At 43.1% G+C, this 20,952-nt stretch overlaps 1 protein-coding gene across 1 annotated transcript in view; it reads right to left on the bottom strand.

Annotated features, from left to right (window-relative positions):
* LOC140716667 (V-set and immunoglobulin domain-containing protein 10-like 2) overlaps positions 1-20,952 on the bottom strand; it is a 109,990-nt gene that overhangs the window by 48,693 nt on the left and 40,345 nt on the right. Inside the window, exons 4-6 of the mRNA XM_073029487.1 lie at positions 16,316-16,669; positions 10,524-10,802; positions 1,137-1,412 (exon numbers count right to left, since the gene is read on the bottom strand). Coding sequence (XP_072885588.1) covers positions 1,137-1,412; positions 10,524-10,802; positions 16,316-16,669 — 909 coding nt within the window. The remainder of the gene's footprint in view (positions 1-1,136; positions 1,413-10,523; positions 10,803-16,315; positions 16,670-20,952) is intronic.

Below are 20,952 nucleotides of genomic sequence, written 5' to 3'. Positions count from 1 at the left end.
TCTTCAATGCCTCAACAGATTGTAAGTAACAAACTCAACTTGCTAAAAATGTGGATAGAATAATGGATTTTCTGTGTTAGGTCGTAAAGTATGAGGACCCTCTAAGTGTCTCCTGTTACTTGAGCCAACTGGAGCTGGCTTTACCTGAAGCTATACCAGCTGATCTTAATTAGAATGATGGAGCTTCATGAATACATCATTAATGCTCGATTTCAGTTTCCATTTCCTGTACATTCTGAGAATGATGTTACACAATTCTTTAATGAAACTTGCATGATAGACAATTAGTTGAGAATAATATCAGCGGGTTTCATAGAAAATAATATTCTTTTCCCAAAACTATAATTCAATCAACCTGTGTTTGCCTTGAATTGTGCCCACAACACGAAAAGGTATCAAATTATTTATTTATTTAGGGATACAGTGCAGAACATTCTCTTACGGCCCAATGAGCTGCACTGCCAAGAAACCCGCTTATTTAACACTAGCCTAATCACAGGACAATTCACAATGACCAATTAGCCTCCTATCTGGTACATCTTTGTACTGTGGGAAGAAACCAGAGCACCTGGAAAAAATCCACACACTCACGGGAAGGAACATACAAGCTTCTTACAGAGGATGCTGAAATTGAACTTCGAAATCCAAGCTCTGACACCCCAAGCTGTAATAGCATCATGCTAATTGCTACACTACCATGGCGCCCTGTTCTGTTAACTGTCTCTATCATTGTGTTAAGAATTAATGCAGGAAATTACAATACATGCTTGCACTTCAATATTTTATTAATCTCACCACAGAGGTTTAAAAGGTCTTCATTTCATCCATAATCTTAAAGTTTGCCAAAAAAATCTCAGTTTTTCTAAGATTACTGTGTTCAGAAAAAGAGAGTTGAAATAAAGCAGAAAATGCTGAAAGCATTTCACTCAGCTGGTCAGGCAGCATCTGTGGAGAAGGAAGCATGGTCAATGTTTCAGCTGGGTGGACTCTCACAGATAGATCCTGACTTGTTGAGTTTTGCCAGAATTTTCTACCTTGTTTCAGATTTCCAACATCTGCAGGTTCTTTTTCCAGTTTTAGCTTAAAATACAGAAGATTCCTTGAAATCAAATCATTTGAGATTAAATTCTACTCACAGTAGACAGTGAGCACGATGGTAGTCTTAGTTCTGGTGTTGAGGACTGTGTTGTGAGCGAGGCACATGTAAGTTCCTGTCTGACTTCGGGAAATTCTCTCGATGACGAACTGCTGCCCGGCGTAGATCTGAGAGTTGTTGTGAAACCAGATGTACTGGCTGGGTGGATTGGAAGAGGCTGAACAGGTCATTGAGATGGTGTCCTGTTCAATGGCTGAGTAACCCACTGAGTTGAGAGAGTAGGGAGTTATGTTGATGGCTGGCTGGTCGGGACCATCTGGAAAACAACAGGGCGGAGCACCTTCAATTCAGGAACTACATATCGATGAATTATTAACCAGTACTAGATATTGACAACAGAGCTTCTTACAGTCAAATGATAATTATTTTCCTGGCACTGATTTTTGTCAACCAAGAGCCAAGGTTGTGGAATTGGCCCAATAGCTTTACAGGCCTACAGGACAACCACAGTGTTTCCCAGCCAAGGAGGAACCACTAGAGTGGAAAATATGGCATCATGCAAATAACATTCTCCCTTACACTCAGGAGACAATGACAAGATAATCTTGTTGCCATTGAGGTGAAAACTCTGTTTTAGAGTTGTAGATTTCCACCATACTCTGTGTGGAAAAGTTGCCCCTCATGTCCCTTTTATATCTTTCCCCTCTCACCTTAAATCTATGTCCTCTTGCTTTCAACCTCCCAAACCTGGGAAAAAGATTGTGAACATCTGCCTTATCTATACCCCTCATGATCTTAAATGCCTCTAGAAGGACACTCCTCAGCGTCCTATGCTCTGGGAAAAATATGTCACTACCCATCCAGCCTTTTCTTATTAGACCATAAGACATAGGAGCAGAATTAGGCCATTCGGCCCATTGAGTCTGCTCTAACATGCATAATGGCTGATTTATTATCCTTCTCAACTCCACTCTCCTGCCTTCTACCTGTAACTTTTGACCCCTTATTAATTAAGAATGTATCAACCTCCACTTTAAATATATCCAATGACTTGACCTCCACAGCTATCTGTGGCAATGAGTTCCACAGATTCACCACCCTCTGGCTAAAGAAGTCCATATTGATACCTCAAACGTCTCAGTCTGGTAACATCCTTACAAATGTTTTTCGTACTCTTTCCAGTTTAAGGACATTCTTCCTTACGGTGAGAGACTAGAATTACGTACAATACTCTAAATGTAGTCTAACTGATGAGCTTTATATTTGTAACATGACACACCACCCTCTGTACCCAGTACACTGACTGATGAAAACCTGCATGCAAAATATTCTCTTCACCACCCTATCAACTTGCCTACCACTTTCAGGAACCACATACTTGCATCCTTACCTCTCTCTGTTCCACAATGCTTTCCGATAATGGAATCTTTTAATTCCAAATGGGAAAGCTGACGTGGCCTGCTTAACATAACATCTGAATGCGCTGCGCCCTCAGTGCTGCGCTGGGACACCCGCACCCGTATTTCTGGAGCAGGACCCCCTTTATTTCTGCCATTAAAACCTGAATTGCTGTAGATAATGAAATGGATCATTCAAGGTGTGTCCCCGGCCCCAGCTCGCTTCGTGGGTTCCCTGCCCATGTGCAAACACGCCCTTTCTCCGGAAGCAGAGGGGGCCATTCAAACTGAATTCAATAATTTAAACAATACAAATCCCCTACCAAATTAAAAATAACTAAACAATTAAACACAAGAACACTAATTAAAAACATTGCACCATATATATCTACTTTGCATGTCATTTATCCACCTGCGCTGCACTTTCTCGGCAGCTACACCATATTCAGCATTCTGATTTTCTTTTTTACCACCTTAATATAATTGTTTATTACATGATCTGCCTGGGTGGAAAACAAGACAAAAGCACGCGACACAAGATATACTTTATGTCTACACATGATAATAATAAACCAATAACAATACAGTTCAAAGTAAGTTTATTATTAAAGTATATCTATAATCACCATATACTACCTTAAGATTCATTTATAGTATACTAAAATTCATTTGAGATTTATAGTCAAGTAAAATAAACTAAAATCAGCTTTTACTTTTTTCCCAATTTCAAATAAATAGAGGTGTCTGGCCCAATGCATCCCAAAAGTGTTGGATGCAAATTAGATTTGCACCCTCTGATCAGTGAGTCACTCCTTCACCAAACAGCTCAACGACAGAGTTGGTGGTCTGGTAGCTTAGTGGTTAGCACAATGCTTGGACCGTCAGAGTTCAATTCCAGCGTCCTCTGTAAGAAGGTTTGTACTTTAATCCCATGTGCACATGGGTTTCCTCCGGGTGCTCCAGTTTCCTCCCACAGTCCAAAGACGTACCAGTTAGTAGGTTAATTGGTCATTGTAAATTATCCTGTTATTAGGCTCCGGGTTAAATTGGTGGGTTGTTGGGCAGTGCGGCTCAGAGGGCCAGAAGGGCCTGCACCACGCTGTATCTTGAAATAATTTTTTAAATGAGGCCTTCAGGACATTTCAGATTTCTACACCTATGGTCACACTGGTGTTGAAGTCTGAGATCTCTTGATAGCTAACAGCCCAATAATCAGACAGAACAATTCTGCTCAGTACTAAAGCTCTATGTTAAAAGAACTCTGGGAACTAGTTGTTGTAAACATTATATTCTGGTTAAAGTATCACCCAAACTACACCTTAACTGTACTTTAGGAATCAGAACTTACACATCTTACAGAGTAACATTTCGTCCATATCTGATTGGGCGCAGAGTTGGACTGTGTCCAATCAGTGAGCAGGAGCATGAGAAGAAGTGGCGATTTCACTGAAGTACGCAGCTGAAGATTTTAAAAAGCGGCGCTTTGCGACAGTATTCAGAGTTGGACTGCAACCAATCCATGAGCAGAAGCACGAGGCGGCGATTTCACTGAGGTACACAGCTGAAGATTTTAAAAAGCGGCGCTTTGCGACGGTTTTCAGAGTTAGACTGTGACCAATCCGTGAATGGGATTCATTAGAAAGGACAAATAAAAAAAAAGGCAGGGGCTGTGGGAGTGGCCATTATGTGAGGGGGCCAGTGTTGAAGGGGCTTTGGCTCATCAGGCTTGGTTGAGGTAAGTATCTGGTGAATTTCTTTTTCTGTTTCTTTATTTTTCATTCCTCATCTGTTAGGGCACTGTTTGTACAGGAAGAATAGCTCCAAGGGCAGTGTTTTGTTCTATCTGTGTGATGTAGGAATTCTGGGAGACATTTAGCCTCCCAGATAGCCACATCTGCAGCAGATACCCCGAGCTGCAGATGCTCAGAGAACGTGTTAAGGAGCTGGAGCTACTGGAGACTGAGGAAGCGATTGATAGGAGGTACGGGGAGGTCATCACCCCTGGGTTGCAGGTGGACTGTCAGGAGAAGGAAGGGAAATGGGCAGCCAGTGCAGAGTACCCCGTGGCTGTTCCCCTCAGTCATTTTGGATTCTGCTGAGGAGGGACGACCTATCGGGGGGGGGGGAGCTACAGTGACTGGGTCTCTGGCTCTGAGTCTGGTGCTGTGGCTCAGAAGAGCAGAGAGGTGAAGAGGTCTGCAGTGTTGATGGGAGAGTCCATAGGCATAGGAACAAAGATGAGATTCTGTGGGCTCGATAGAGACACCGGATTGCATATTGCCTCTCAAGCGCCAAGGTCAGGAATATTGGATCAGATCCATGGCATTCTTAGTGAGCAGAACTCTTGCTACATATTGGTACCAATGACCATAGATAGGAAAGACAATGAGGTCCTGAAGAGAGAATTTAGGGAGCTAGGTAGAAAGCTGAAAATCTGGACTGCCAGGTTAGTAATCTCTAGATTGCTGCCTGTGCCATGCTCCAGTGAGGATGAGAATAGGAGCATTTGGCAGATGAATGCATGGCTGAGGAACTGGTGCAGGGGGCAGGGATTCAGATTTCTGGAAATGGGGATCAGTTCTAGGGAAGGTACGACCTGTACAAAAGGGACCGGTTACATCTGAACCCGAGGGGGACCAATACCCTTGCGGACAGGTTTGCTAGAGCTGTTCAGGATAGTTTAAGCTAATTTGGCAGGGAAATGGTAACTGGAATGATAGTGCTGAGGCTGGGGTAGTTGGTATACCAGCAGAGGCAATGTGAAGTGAGACTGTAAGGAAGGAGAGGCTGATGATAGGGCAAAATTGAAGTCAACAGGATGAGTTGCAATGTAAAGGGTGGACAAAATCAAAAAGGGTGATGAATACAGGACTGAAGGTGGTATATTTGAATGCGTGCAGTATACGGAGTGGGGTAGATGAATTTGTAGCACAGTTGCAGATTGGCATGTATGGCATTGTAGGCATCACTGAACCGTTCCTGAAAGAAGGGAGCTGGGAGTTTAACATCCAAGGAAACACACTGTATTGAAATGACAGACAGGTAGGCAGAGGGGGTGGCGTGGCTCTATTGGTAAAAAAATTAAATCATTAGAAAGAGGTGACATGGGATTGGAAGGTGTAGAATCCTTGTGGGTAGAGCTAAAAAACTGCAAGGGTAAAAAGACCCTGGTGGAAGTTATATACAGACTTCCAAACAGTAGGCAGAATGTGGGCTAAAAATTTATAACAGGAGATAGAAAAGGCTTGTCAAAAGGGCAACATTACAATAGTCATGGGGGGTTTCAATATGCAGGTAGATTGGGAAAATCAGGTTTGTGCTGGATCCCAAGAGGGGGAATTTGTAGAATGCCTACGAGATGGCTTTTTAGAGCAGCTCATGGTAGAGCCCACTAGGGAATCGGCTGTTCTGGATTGGGTGTTCTACAATGAAAATAAGTATTTTGCATCAGTCTTCACTGTGGAAGACACTAGCCGTATGCCAGGAGTTCCAGGTGTCATGGTGCAGAAGTTGTTGAAGTTGCCATTACCAGGGAGAAGGTGCTTGTGAAGTGGAAAGGTCTGAAGGTAGATAAGTCACCTGGACCAGATGGACTACACCCCAGGGTTCTGAAGGAGGAAGCTGAAGAGATTGTGAAGGCATTAGTAATGATCTTTCAATAATCAATGGATTCTGGCATGGTTCTAGTGGACTGAAAAGTTGCAAATGTCACTCCATTTTTTAAGAAGGGAGAGAAGCAGAAGAAAGGAGATTACAGGCTAGTTAGTCTGATCTCAGTGTTTGAGAAGATGTTGGAGTCAATTGTTAAGGGTATAGTTTTGTGGTACTTGGAGGCACATGATAAATTAGACCAAAGTTAGCATGGTTTCCTCAAGAGAAAATCTTGACTGACAAATCTGTTGGAATTCTTTGAAGAAATAACAAGCAGGATGGATAAAGGAGAATTGGTGGATGTTGTGTACTTGGATTTTCAGAAGGCCTTTGACAAGGTGCCACACATGAGGCTGTTTAACAAGTTAAGAGCCCATAGTATTACAGGAAAGATACCTGCATGGATAGAAGATTGGCTGATTGGCAGGACAAAAAGAATGGGAATAAAGAGAGCATTTTCTGGTTGGCTGCCAGTGACTAGTGATGTTCCAATAGGGTCTGTATTGGGACCACTTCTTTTCACATTATATGCCAATGATTTGGATGATGGAATTGGTGGCTTTGTAGCAAAGTTTACATTCGATATGAAGATAGTTGGAGGGGCAGGTAGTGTTAAGGAAGAAGAGAGGCTTCGGAAGGACTTGGGCAGATTAGGAGAATGAGCAAAGAAGTGGCAGATGGAATTCAGTGTTGGGAAGTGTATGGTCATGCACTTTGGTAAAAAAAATTAAAAGCATAGACTATTTTCTAAATGGAGAGAAAGTAAAAAATCTTAGTAAATCTTAGAAAGTAAAAGGGACTTCAGAGTCATTGTGCAGAATTCCCTAAACATTCATTTGCAGGTTGTATCAGTGGCGAGGAAGGCCAAATGCAACGTTAGCATTTATTTCGAGAGGACTAGAATATAAAAGCAATGACATAATGTTGAGGCTTTGTAGAGCACTGGTGAGGCCTCACTTGGAGTATTGTGAGCAGTTCTGGGCACCTTATCTAAGAAAGGATGTGGTGACATTGGAGAGGGTTCAGAGGAGGTTCACAAAAATGATTCCAGGATTGAAAGGGTTATCATATGACGAGTGCTTGATGGCGCTGGGCCTGAACTCACTGGAACTCAGAAGAATGAGGCAGAATCTCAATGAAACCTATTGAATGCTAGAAGGCCTCGATAGAGTGGATGCAGAGAGGATGTTTCCTATGGTGGGGGACTCCAAGAGCAAAGGACACAGCCTCAGAATAGAGAGACATCCATTTAGAATGGAGATGAAGAGGAATTTCTTTCACCAGAGAGTGGTGAATCTGTGGAATTTGTTGCCACAGGAGGCCATATCATTGGGTATACTTAAGGCAGAAGTTGATAGATTCTTGATTATGAAGGGATACGGACAGAAGGCAGGAGATTGGGACTGAGAGGGAAATGTATCAGCCATGAACAGATGTTCTCAGTGAAATGTATGGAAGAAACGTGGCAAATGTTCAGGGGATATTTGCGTGTTCTGCATAGGTATGTTCCAATGAGACAGGGAAAGGATGGTAAGGTACAGGAACCGTGGTGTACAAAGGCTGTTGTAAATCTAGTCAAGAAGAAAAGAAGAGCTTACGAAAGGTTCAAAAAACTAGGTAATGATAGAGATCTAGAAGATTATAAAGCTAGCAGGGAGGAGCTTAAGAAAGAAATTAGGAGAGCCAGAAGGGGCCATGAGAAGGCCTTGGTGGACAGGATTAAGGTAAACCCCCAAGGCATTCTACAAGTATGTGAAGAGCAAGAGGATAAGACATGAGAGAATAGGACAAATCAAGTGTGACAGTGGAAAAGGGTGTATGGAACCGGAGGAGATAGCAGAGGTACATAATGAGTACTTTGCTCCAGTATTCACTACAGAAAAAGATCTTGGCGATTGTAGAGATGACTTATAGCAGACTGAAAAGCTTGAGCTGTAGTTATTAAGAAAGAGGATGTGCTGGAGCATTTGGAAAGCATCAAGTTGGAAAAATCACCAGGACCGGACAAGATATACAACAGGCTACTGTGGGAGGTAAGGGAGGAGATTTCTGAGCCTCTTTGCATCATCAATGGGGATGGGAAAGGTTCCGGCGGATTGGATGGTTGTGGATGTTGTTCCCTTATTCAAGAAAGGGAGTAGAGATAGCCCAGGGAATTATAGACCAGTGAGTCTTACTTCAGTGGTTGGTAAGTTGATGGAGAAGATCCTGAGAGGCAGGATTTATGAACATTTGGAGAGGCATTAATATGATTAGGAATAGTCAGCATGGCTTTGTGAAAGGCAGATCGTGCCTTATGAGCCTGATTGAATTTTTTGAGGATGTGACTAAACACATTGATGAAGGTAGAGCAGTAGATGTAGTGTATATGGATTTCAGCAAGGCATTTGATAAGGTACCCCATGCAAGGCTTATTGAGAAAGTAAGGAGGCATGGGATCCAAGGGGACATTGCTTTGTGGATCCAGAACTGGCTTGCCCACAGAAGGCAAAGAGTGTTTGTAGACAGGTCATATTCTGCATGGAGGTCAGTGATCAGTGGTGTGCATCAGGGATCTGTTCTGGGACCCCTACTCTTTGTGATTTTTATAAATGACCTGGATGAGGAAGTGGAGGGATGGGTTAGTAAATTTGCTGATGACACAAAGGTTGGGGGTGTTGTGGATAGTATGGAGGGCTGTCATAGGTTACAGCGGGACATTGATAGGATGCAAAACTGGGCTGAGAAGTGGCAGATGGAGTTCAACCCAGATAAGTGTGAGGTGTTTCATTTTGGTAGGTCAAATATGATGGCAGAATACAGTATTAATGGTAAGACTCTTGGCAGTATGGAAGATCAGAGGGATCTTGGGGTCCAAGTCCATAGGACACTCAAAGCTGCTGCACAAGTTGACTCTGTGGTTAAGAAAGCATATGGTGCATTGGCCTTCATCAATCGTGGGATTGAGTTTAGGAGCCGAGAGGTAATGTTGCAGCTATATAGGACCCTGGTCAGACCCCACTTGGAGTACTGTGCTCAGTTCAGGTCGCCTCACTACAGGAAGGATGTGGAAACCATAGAAAGGGTGCAGAGGAGATTTACAATGATGTTGCCTGGATTGGGGAGCATGCCTTATGAGAATAGGTTGAGTGAACTTGGCCTTTTTTTCTTTGGGGTGACAGAGGATGAGAGGTGACCTGATAGAGGTGTATAAGATGATGAGAGGCATTGATCGTGTGGATAGTCAGAGGCTTTTTCCCAGAGCTGAAATGACTAGCACGAGAGGGCGCAGTTTTAAGGTGCTTGGAAGTAGGTACAGAGGAAGATGGCAGGGGTAAGTTTTTTTATGCAGAGAGTGGTGAGTGTGTGGAATGGGCTGCTGGTGATGGTGGTGGAGGAGGATACAATAGGGTCTTTTAAGAGACTCCTGGAGAGGGACATGGAGCTCAGAAAAATAGAGCGCTATGGGTAACCCATGGCTATGGGTAATTTCTGAGGTAAGGACATGTTCAGCACAGCTTTGTGGGCCGAAGGGCCTGTATTGTACTGTAGGTTTTCTATACTTCTATGTTTGTATGATGAAATGGCAGAGCAGACTCGATGGGACAAAGGGCCTAATTCTGCTCCTCTATCTTATCTGTGGCAGATAGTGCTATCTAACTGTAAACTGGGGGTGATGTTGGGCTGAAGGTAGTATTGGGCTATTCTGGGTGAATTCCCCAATCTCACACCTTAGGGATTCTTTTACCCACTCTGTGAGCTCTTGTTCAGGGCTGAATCAGGACACAGACCCAAGATGAAAATGGCTGGTGTTGCAAGTATCTAAACTGTTAATTAGCAATCAAAAGTGCACTGGGGGATTGTTTCTTGGAGGCATTACATCTTTATTCCCATTATCCTATTCCAGCAGTTTTGGAGGATATTACAAAGATGATTAACTTCTAAAAGGTGAATCAGCAATGTCAAGCTTGAAATGTTTCTGTGATCATCCACCTTCCAATAATGAAACTAAGAAAGAAGTATTTACACCGTGTATTTCCCAATACTTTAAGAAAAAGCAGCGAATCTCTAGTAGAGCAGCACAATTCACTACTCTCCGGAACTGCATTTCACTGCAGTGAACTGTCACCATCGACTTTCCGTTCAAGTATTTTGATTGGGAGCTATACAGCACCAGCTAAGCTGTATATAGCCCATGCATAATGGTCAAAAACAATAAAAAAAGAAGAAAACCAACAGGAGCTGGATGATTAATGGGAAGAATAGGGTGCTCAGTGGGAACCAATCACATTGCATACTAGAGTGAGATTTTCCCCAAAATTGGAATCACTCTGCTTCCAGCACAGCCAGAAACTCTTCACTTGTACCGCACAAGTTTCCAAGTACTTATGGGGACTCACAGATCACGTCGAGCCAGACCCGGTTGCTGGTGGCTTCATTCACTTCGTTCCTAGCGGTGCAGGTGTACCAGCCAGTGTGGTTCCTGTTTACTGAGGTGAGGTTGAGCTGGCTGCTGGTTGTCTCGGAGATGTTGACAGGGCTCCTGGACGGAGTTTCCTGCCTGTTCCAGATGTACTCCAAGGGCCCGGTTCCATTCTCTACAGAGCACACTATTGAAACTGTGGACCCTTCAACAGGTGCCGAGGTGCTCATCTGAATGGACGGGTTGGTAATTGGAACTGTGAAGTAAAAGGAGCATGGTTATCTCCAACAAAATATACTGAATGTTTTCACCTCTATTTAACAAACCCTCCTCGTGACATGTTGCAGTGGCACTAGGATGGTTTGTTTTCCTTTTGTACTCTCTCAATGTTTTATGTATAGAACGGTTTGCCTGCATGGCATGCAACCAAAAGCTTTTCACTGTATCTCAGTACATGTGTCAATAATAAACCAGTCATTGCAACGGGGAGCCATTCAGCCAGTCTTACAACAGCTACCCAGCCTAATGCCACCTTCCAGCACCAGCTCCATAGCTCTGCAATACATGGTTCCTCGGGCAAATGCCCGACGTTTCTTAAACAGAACGCTGCTGGAACTCAGCGGGCCAAGCAGCATCTGTGGAAGTGAAAAGTGATGTCGACATTTGGGACCTGGTGATCAGACCCTGCAGTCTCGACCCAAAACATAGTCTTACACCTCTCTTCTCTATATCTGCTGATCTTCCTGCACTCTGTTTCTACTCTACATTCCAGCATCTGAAATCTTTTTGTCACAGCAGCATAAATGTTGTGAGAGATTTCGTTTCCACCATCTTTTTAGACAGTGAGCTCCAGACTCCTCTCACTCTCTAAGTGAAAAGATATTTCTTCAATCCCCTCACCGTCTGTTTGTTCCACCAATTTATTCTTTTCCATGGTCTTTAACCTTTCACCTAAAGGAAATATCTCCTTCCTACATGCTCCATCCTCAGCTCCTCATATAATAATTTTAGTTAAATGAGTTAAAAGTCTTTTCAGCTTCTTTGTTGTAAAGAAAACAACCCTGCCCTGTCTGATTTTCCCTCGTAGATAAAAATGGCAAAATCCTCATAGATCTCCTCTGCACCCTTCCAAATGGCTCCCTTTAATGTGATGGATGGATTGTATGACGTACTCAGGATGTGATTAAAAGCTCCATTTCACTGCTGTTCTATTTTATGCTTCATTTATTAAGAAGGAATGAAAGTTTGGCGATGTGGGTGGAAAGCAGTCATCTATGTGTGGAGACATAAGGGATGGGTGAGATCTTTAAAGAAATCTTTTGTCTGTAGTTACTGTAGAGATCATAGAAGCTTGGGGATTCAGGAAAGAAAGTAGCAATGTGGATACATTCCTGGGGCCCCAAAAGATATGGAACATTTATAGGAAGGCAAGGAAAAAAATTGCTTGCCTCCGGCAGAGTATCTTTGTTAGTTATGAGTGAAGCACTGGAAGACTGAAGGGCTGCAAGGACAAACCAGGGAACTTCAGGCTAGTGAGCCTAACATCAGTGGTGTGAAAGTTACTGCAGGGGATTCTAACAGACAGGAAAGGGACAGGCAGCATGGCTTTTTACGTGGGAAATCAGGTCTCACTAATTCAAGTTTTTTTGAATAGGTGACCAAGATAACTGATGAAGACAGGGTGGTATATGTTGTCTACACAGACTTCAATCAGAATTGGGTTTAATATCACTGGCATATGGCGTGAAATTTGTTGTTATGTGGCATCAATATTGTAATACATTGTAATAAAAACTGTGAATTAGGGTAAGAAATAAAGTAACTAACTATGTGACAACAGCATCTCTTCCACCCCAGGCGACTGAAGAAGTTTGGCAAGGGCCCCCAAATCCTCATGACCTTCTACAGAGGCACCATTGAGAGCATCCCGACTGGCTGTATCACCACCTGGTACGGGAACTGCACCACCCTTGATCGCTGGGCACTGCAGAGAGTGGTATGGACAGCCCAGCGCATCTGTGGATGTGAACTTCCCTCCATTGAGGACATTTTCAGCTGCATAAAGAAGGCCTGGAAGATCATTGGGGACACCAGTCACCCCAACTATAAACTGTTCCAGCTGCTTCCGCCTGGCAAACAGTACCACAGCATTAAGACCAGGACCAACAGGCTCCGGGACAGCTTCTTTCTACAAGCCATTAGAATCAAAAATTCACGTCTGTACATAGTGACGCTGTCATAACGCAAAAATCTGTACTCCCTCACGCTGTGGGGCGAATGTAAAATTTAAATAAATAAATAATGGTTAAAGTAAATAAGTAGTGTGAATAAAGTCGTGATTTAGTGTCCATGGGTTCAGTGTCCATTCAGAATGCAGATGCCAGAGGGGAAGAAGCTGTTCCTGAATCACTGAGTGTGTGCCTTTGTTAAGGCCCTTCATGGGGATATTGGTCTGAAAGGTTAGATCCATGGGATTCAGGAAGAACTAGTTAATTGGATACAAAATTGTCTTAGTGGTACGAGTCAAAGGGTGATAGCGAAGGGCTGTGACCAGTGGTGTGTTGCAAGGATCACTGCTGGGTCCCCTGATGTTTGGCACCTACGAGGGGTGATTGATAAGTTCATGGCCTAAGGTAGAAGGAGTCAATTTTAGAAAACCTAGCACATTTATTTTTCAACATAGTCCCCTCCTACATGTACACACTTAGTCCAGCGGTCGTGGAGCATACGGATCTTGGACCTCCAGAAAGTGTCCACAGCAGGGGTGATTGATAAGTTCATGGCCTAAGGTGGAAGGAGATGAGTTATACAGCACTTTTTACATGCACATGCAGGTCAACTCTTTGAGTGATTATGCAGAAAGTTTGAAGTTAATAACTCATCTCCTTCTACCTTAGGCCACAAACTTATCAATCACCCCTCGTATGCTAATGAATTGGATCAGAATTCGTATGTTTACAAATAGCACCAAAATTATGATACAGTGGGTATTGAAGGTTATGTAAGACTACAATAGAATCTAGGTCAACTGGGAAATGAGGCATTGGGATGGCTGATGGAATTGAACTTCACAGGGTGCTGGAGAGTGTTGTCAACCAGAGGGAACTAAGGGTAGAATTACATTGTTTATTGAAAGTGCTGACACAATTAGACATTGTGGTGAAGAAGGCTTTTGACACACTGGCCTTCAATGGTCAGGGCATTGAGTACACGAGTTGGGATATCATGTCACAGCGGTAAAGATGTTGGTGAGATGTCATTTGGAATATTGCGCATTTTTGGTTGCCTAGCTATAGGAAGGATGTTATTGAGCAAGAAAGGTGCAGAAAAGATTCACAAGGATTTTGCAGGGATTGGGTTTGACTTGTAAGGAGAGAATAGATGTTTTCTCTGCTATGTAGGAGCTGAAGGATAATGGAAAAGAGATAAATAAAATCATGAGGAGGATAGATAAGGTGAATGGTCACAGTATTTCTCCCCAGAGCAGCAAAATCTAAAACTGAGGTGAGAGGGGAAAGTTTTAAACAGGACAGAGGGGCAGGTTTTTCACATAGACAGTGAGTATATGGAATAAGCTGCCAGAGAAAGTGGTAGAAGCAGACATCAATTATGGTATATAAAAGATATTTAGACAGGCGCATGGATAGGAACTGTTTAGAATGATACGGGCCAAGTTTAGGCAAACGGGGTTAGCTCAGATAGGCACTGTGGTTGGTAGGCACAATTAGGGCCAAACGACTGGTTTCTATGCTGGATAAGTCCAAGATTCCCTAACTCCACAAGTTTTTCCTTAATAGTGCCAAATGATTGAGTGACACTGAAACAAGTGGAGATTATTCGATCATGCTAGTGACTTGTATGTTTTAAATAGTAAAAAGGCTGTCAGAAAGTGAATTACTTTCAGGATAGCCAGCCTCAAACTTGTTTTATGTGAACTGTGACCTCCCCGCTCCCTGGATGTTGATGGTAGAGAGCCCCAGTGATGACAATGACAATGGCTGTCAATTTGCACATTCCAGGTGCAAATTGGGACCCTGAAGAAACCGGGTCTACAAGCGCTCATTGAATAAGCTGCAGTTGATGTTTACAAAACAACTTAATGTGGAGCCAGGGGAAACAAGACTTGTCCATATTAAATGACTTGCTCCAACCAGCCTGGATTTGCCAACATCCACCACTCCAGTCACATCTCCTCCCCTCCCCTGATCTCATCTGTCATCCCTGGCCAGTTGGTGAGATCGGGTGTCTGACTGATGCCTGCATTGACTGGTGTTGAGGCCTAGAACAGAAAATATTGTTCATAGCCTGACAACATTTCAAATAGCTAGCAGGTCAGGAAGCACCTGTGGGGCAAAACAGTTAATATTTCAGGTTGATGACCTTACGTCAGAACTGAGCCTGATCTACTGAGTATCTCCAGCATTTTAGCTCTCCACAGGTGCTACCTGGCCTGCTAGCTACTTGCAACGTCAACAGGCTATCAGGAATATTTTCTGCTCTGCTCCTGTGCTGTAGTGCTCCATGACGCTATAAAAGATTCCGTGTATTAGGATAAGTCTGTGTGGAGGGGAGTAGGGAGATCATTGTCTGAGAAGATTGCATCCCTGGGACAGGGACATAAAGCAACAGGCTCTTTGTCCCATCTAGTCCATACCACCCTAGTCTACCTAGTTCCATCTACCTGTAGCTGGAAAATAGTCCTCCATTCCTCTCTCATCAGTGTACCTATTCAAACTTCTTTAAAATGTTACAACTGAACCCACATCTAACACATCTGCTGACAGCTCAATCCACACTCACACCACCCTCAGAGTCAAATTGTTACCCTCAGTTCCCTTAACTATTGCACCCTTCACCCTAAACCTATGACTTTTAATTCTAGTCTCACCTAATCTGAGGGGAAACGCCTATCTATGCCCTCAGAAATACAGAATTACTTCTAAAATACATCCATAAGACCACTCCTCATTCTTCTGCACTCCAGGGAATAAAGTCTAAACTGATTCAACCTTTCCCTGTAACTCAGGTCTTGAAGTGCCAGTAACATCCCTGTAAATTTTCTCTGCACTCTTTCAAGTTTATTGATAGCTTTCCTGTACGTAGGTGACCAAAAGTACATACAATACTCTAAATTTGGCCTCACCAAAGTCTTAAACAACTTCAACATAACATCCCAACTCCTGTACACCATGCCCTGATTTATGAAGTCCAATGTGCCAAAGTTGTTTCTTCAGATTTTGTTACTTCAGAAGGCCAATGTTGTTATTTTAGAGTTCCCATGTTACCAGTTTTTATTTGCTTTTAGCATGCAGTATTGTGTCTGCGCTCCTCTGATCTAGGGCAATTCCACTGGCCACCACACAGATCATGACTAGATTTAGACACGAATGAAAATAGTATAATATTCCTGATGAAGGCATCTAAATCACTGTCAGAGAGAATTACTGATAAGCTATCTTTTCAATATGTTGCAAATGGTGTCATGATGATTCCCATTTTGTGCCATGTCTAACATTTTAACATTTAAGAAAAACTTGGACAGGTACATGGATGAGAGGTGTATGGAGGGATATGGGCCAGGTGCAGGTCAGTGGGACTAGGCAGAAAAATGGTTCAGCACAGCCAAGAAGGGTTTCTGTGCTGTAATGTTCTATGGTTCTAATCCAGATATTTGGGTCCTGTTTAGAAAAGCACACCGAATCAATGCCAGTCATGCACACTGCACTGGACTTGAATTACACAACCCACAGATTAAAATCTCAGACTCACCAAGAACGTACAAATCCACAAAGACGTACACGAGTTTTGCTCCATCGTTGGTGTCGTATAAGCTCTGACATGTGAAGCGGCCCTCAGCTGCCAGCTGAAGATTGCCTATGACCAATGACGCACTGTTGGAGAGAACTTTCACCTCACCGAACATGGAAGCCATTCTTTGCAGTTTGGCACCCATCCCGTAATCGTACAGCACCGCTCGAATACCACTGGACCCGGGTCTCGTGAAGCCCCAGATGTAAATGGTGGGCAGGGACTGGCCACATTCCAACACCACAGATCGACCTATGACCCCTTTCACTTGGGTCTCAATGTATGTGACCTCCTCTGGATCCAAGATCACCAACCCTGAGTTGAACAGGGAACAAGATAAGTAAGTGCATAAGTGCAATCAGAGAAGTCTTACACTGCGTAAGGGAGCAGCATCAGTTGAGAGAGAAATGGGTAGCATTTCCATCTGTTAATCTTCCAACAGAAATGGAAAATGCTGGAGATGTCACAGCTTTTAAACAGCAAATCTAGAAGAGATGGTGCTATAAGACCAGATAAAGGAAGTCAGGTAAAGGAAGTAGCAATAGGTGGAAGTGATGCTACAACAGAGGGTTGGCGGCATGGAAAATCTATGAAAGAGGAGATGGTTATCCTGGCCTGAGAATGTGGTGGAAACAGGGCGGATTGGTGAGGAGGGATACCACTTCATCAAGCACATGACACCACATTTCAAGCTCAAGCCCAGGCCTCCACTAGTGCTAGATGTGGCCATCTTCCATCGTTGGAAAATGGGAGCCGTACTTAAGATGAAATGTTTAACTCAATGCAATGTATCAAGCAGAAGGAAGAAATTTAACATTTAACCTTACATAACAGCTAACATTTTCAGTCAGAATTGTATTTATATAGCATTGCATCTCAGTGAGCATATTTTCTTCACTTTGAACTGTTAATTGGTGAGCATAACCATTTTTATTGTATTGGTGAACACACTATTCACTGTCAGCAAGATCCTGCAGACACATGGTGAGCAGCCTACCCATGCTGATCGGTTTATTTGAGGAATGACAACAGTCCAGCTCTTTTAGGAAACTCACCACGCTTCTTCATGTATCATCATGGGATCTTTTACATCCAGTTAAACACGATTAATATCCATGCACCCACACCAATGCAATATTCCCTCTGTATTGGGTTGCTAACTTAGATTATGCTCAAAGAAAATGGCTTCAACCCATAACCTCCAGAAAGACTTTTGTATCAAATTTACAAAGTCCCACTACTACAAATCTTTATCCTGAAACGCTGTTTGTGAGTTCTGGTGATATTCATCAGCAGGCGGTTCAACTGTCGTAATTGGGAGGGTGAGTGGTGCTCGGGGTGGGGTGATAGCTGCCAGGTGGGCGGTAACACTGGGATTGACCCTGGACTTTGCTGCACAAAGTTCCTCTTGAAAGACAATATACATCATGACAACAGTAAACAAGCTTCCTCCCCCTGCCTTGTCTGCAAAAACTCAGGGTGCTTACCACTGTTACGGACGTGCCACAACTCTGAGGGGCCGAAGGGTACAAAGTAGCCCCTTCCTTTTTGAGAATCGCAAGATCGCTATTAATTCAGGTCTGGGGACCCAGGAAATGAGAGAGAATCCTCATGGGTTTGGAATGTGTCCTGGCCTCCGCGATACAAAGCCACGGATAACGGCCATTGTCTCTTGGAGACGGAATTGTGTATTGAGTACTGTACTATTCATTGAAGCCCTCAGGGAATGACCAGAGTGGGCTGGTTGAGGGATTGCATCATCCCAACCTGATTGACATCTGAGACCCCGTGAGTAAGGATAAAAGAAGGTCTGGGGAACAACCCCTTCAGACGCACCAGGAGAAACGCTAGAAATCCCGTGACAGCGTTTAATAGCGACAGCCGGTGGGGCCCGCGTGTGTCCTTTCCCGTTGCCTGGGATTGGGACTGACCACGGAAGAACGGCTTAGCTAAAAGGAAAAGAACACCAACGACATTTCGAAGGATCGACATCATAGAAAAGGAAACTCTGGCAAGTTCCAAAATCTCTCTCTCTTGACTCCAACCAAAGGCTGCAGCCTGAATGAACTAAAGTGACTCTTATATCTCCATCGGACAATACATTATCCCCTAGACAACGATAGAGCTATTTCTTATTGATTATTATTATACCTGCGCTTTTAGATTTAGTATTGATGATGTATATTATCTGTATGTTTGCATTGATATTATTTTTGTGTATTTTTATCAATAAATACTGTTAAAAATAGTACCATCAGACTTCAACGGACCTCTCTATCTTTGCTGGTAAGTGACCCAGTTACGGGGTACGTAACACCACCTTCAACACTCAAGCAAACTTGACAGCGCTGTAAAAGCCTAATTCTAAATGTACATGGCCATGAATTATAATATAGAATTGATGAGATTGGAATATCTTGCTATTGTTCCATGTGAACCTCCTCCCATCTGATTCAGTCTCACATAATAAACAAACCATCTATGGTTAATACTTAAAAATAATTATCCAGCCTCCCTTCAAACAATGTATTTGACTCAACCTCTCCTGTAGTAGCCAGTTCCACATTTTCCACCTTTATGATAATTTGGCACCATTTTTTGAAAACCTGTTGCATTCAATTTTCTAGTGGAAGAGAAATAATTTCACCTCTAGTCTAGATACTTTTGGTCCAGTCTCCTTCATGCAGTGTCCTTACAGCAAGAAACATGGGCTAGAATCCAGTCATGAAAAAAATTCCCAGGAGTAAGAGCTACAGTTTAACCCAAAGTACCAGACAGTCTTCAAGAAGCAGGCAGTTTGGAATGAACATTACCAACTGCAGATTGAAAAGAAGCAATACAAATGAAAGGTCTTCCTCCTTGATGTTAAAGCACCTTTTATAACCATGGACTTTTGAATTGTTAAGAACACAAAGGACATACTCTCAATCCTTACCTAGAGACAACGGAGACAGAATCCAGAGAAACTTCAACAGGATTTGGGAATGCCGAGTCAATCCATCACCCATCTCGGGATCATGCTGCTGAAGAGGGCATAGGATGTGCGGAGAACACCCCTTTGACCAGCGTGATGTCAGAACAAGTTGTCCTGGGGAGCTTTCCTTAATTCGTTCGGAGGCATTTCAAGCCACCGTGCTTTCCTGGGAAGACTGTGTAATCACAGTGACATACCTAGGATGATGTATTCAAGCCTGGACCAAGGAACACGAAGCACTGAAGTTATTTCAGATTAACTCTGAATTATTTATTATACCTTCTTTGATCAACTGCTCTCAGTTTACTAATATGCTTTAACATCTATTTATTATGCAGAAGTAAACACTTCTCCTTCCCAGCTACTTGTCAAATGATGTTACTCAGTTCATATATAGACCATAGACATCGGAGCAGAATCAGGCCATTCAGCCCATCGAGTCTGCTCCACCATTCCATCATGGCTGATATACTATCCCTCTCAACCCCATTCTCCTGCCTTCTCCCTTGTAATCTTTGACACCTTTACTAATCAAGAACCTGTCAACCTGCACTTTAAATACACCCAATGATTTGGCCTCCACAGACATCTGCAGCAATAAATTCCACAGATTCACCACCCCTGGCCTCAGGGAATTCCTCCTCATCTCTGTTCTAAAGGGATGTCCCTCTATTCTGAGGTTGTGCCCTCTGGTCTTAGACTCCCCCACTATAGGAAACATCCTCCCTACATCCACCTTGTCTAAGCTTTTCAAAGAAATCCCACCCACCCCTTATTTTTCCAGATTCCAGTGAGTACAGAGCCAGAGCCATTAAATGCTCCTCATATGATAACCCTCTCATTCTTATGAATCTCCTCTGGACCCTCTCCAATGCCAACTCTTAGTATGGTGGAAGCAGGTTCAACCATAGTCTTTACAGTGTAGCTGGGTCAGAAAAGAAAGCATTTGTGGGAGAGTGGGACTAGCTGGATTGTTCTTACACGGAACCGACTCAATGGCCTGAATGGCCTTCTTTCATGCTGTAAATATTCTGTAATACTTTGTGGCTCATGGAGTGAGAGTGGAGAACTAAATTACAATGAATATGGCCAATATTTACAATGTAATTCTGATAATAATCTTCTGTGAGATCGTCAAGACCCAGTGAATAGCTAGTCTTCATCAGCAAGAAACCCAAGCTCTTAAGTGGCTTCAGTCAGCCACAGATCACCTTGACGACAGCTCCCTTGAGACAGATAGGCTTACAGACCATTGCACAGACCACACAAGCTGGTCATGGCAGACTCAAAATAAGTGACCACCTTTAGCTCAATTGGATTCTTTTCTGAATTCTTGTAAAATATCGAGGGAAAATAACATTTTACAATTGTACTCTTTTGTTCTGTTTGTTAGCTTGAACTCCATTTTCATATGGCTGGCAAACACCCAGTGAAACCTCAGATCTATTAGAAAACTGAAGCAAATAATAATAAATCATTAAGCTGCATTCTCAAGTATCAAGTCTGGTTCTAACTTTCCATGTTATTGATGTCTGGGGATATCATACAGTTCCATTGTAAATATGCCTGGTGCCACATTGAATGACAGTGCCAAAATCCACCAATGATGTCATTATTAAACTCT

The sequence above is a fragment of the Hemitrygon akajei genome, chromosome 26, assembly GCF_048418815.1.
Source record: "Hemitrygon akajei chromosome 26, sHemAka1.3, whole genome shotgun sequence".
NCBI classification, from domain to species: Eukaryota; Metazoa; Chordata; class Chondrichthyes; order Myliobatiformes; family Dasyatidae; genus Hemitrygon; species Hemitrygon akajei.
The sequence above is the reverse complement of the archived record's forward strand: the minus strand, read 5'-3'. Positions and strand labels throughout refer to the sequence as shown.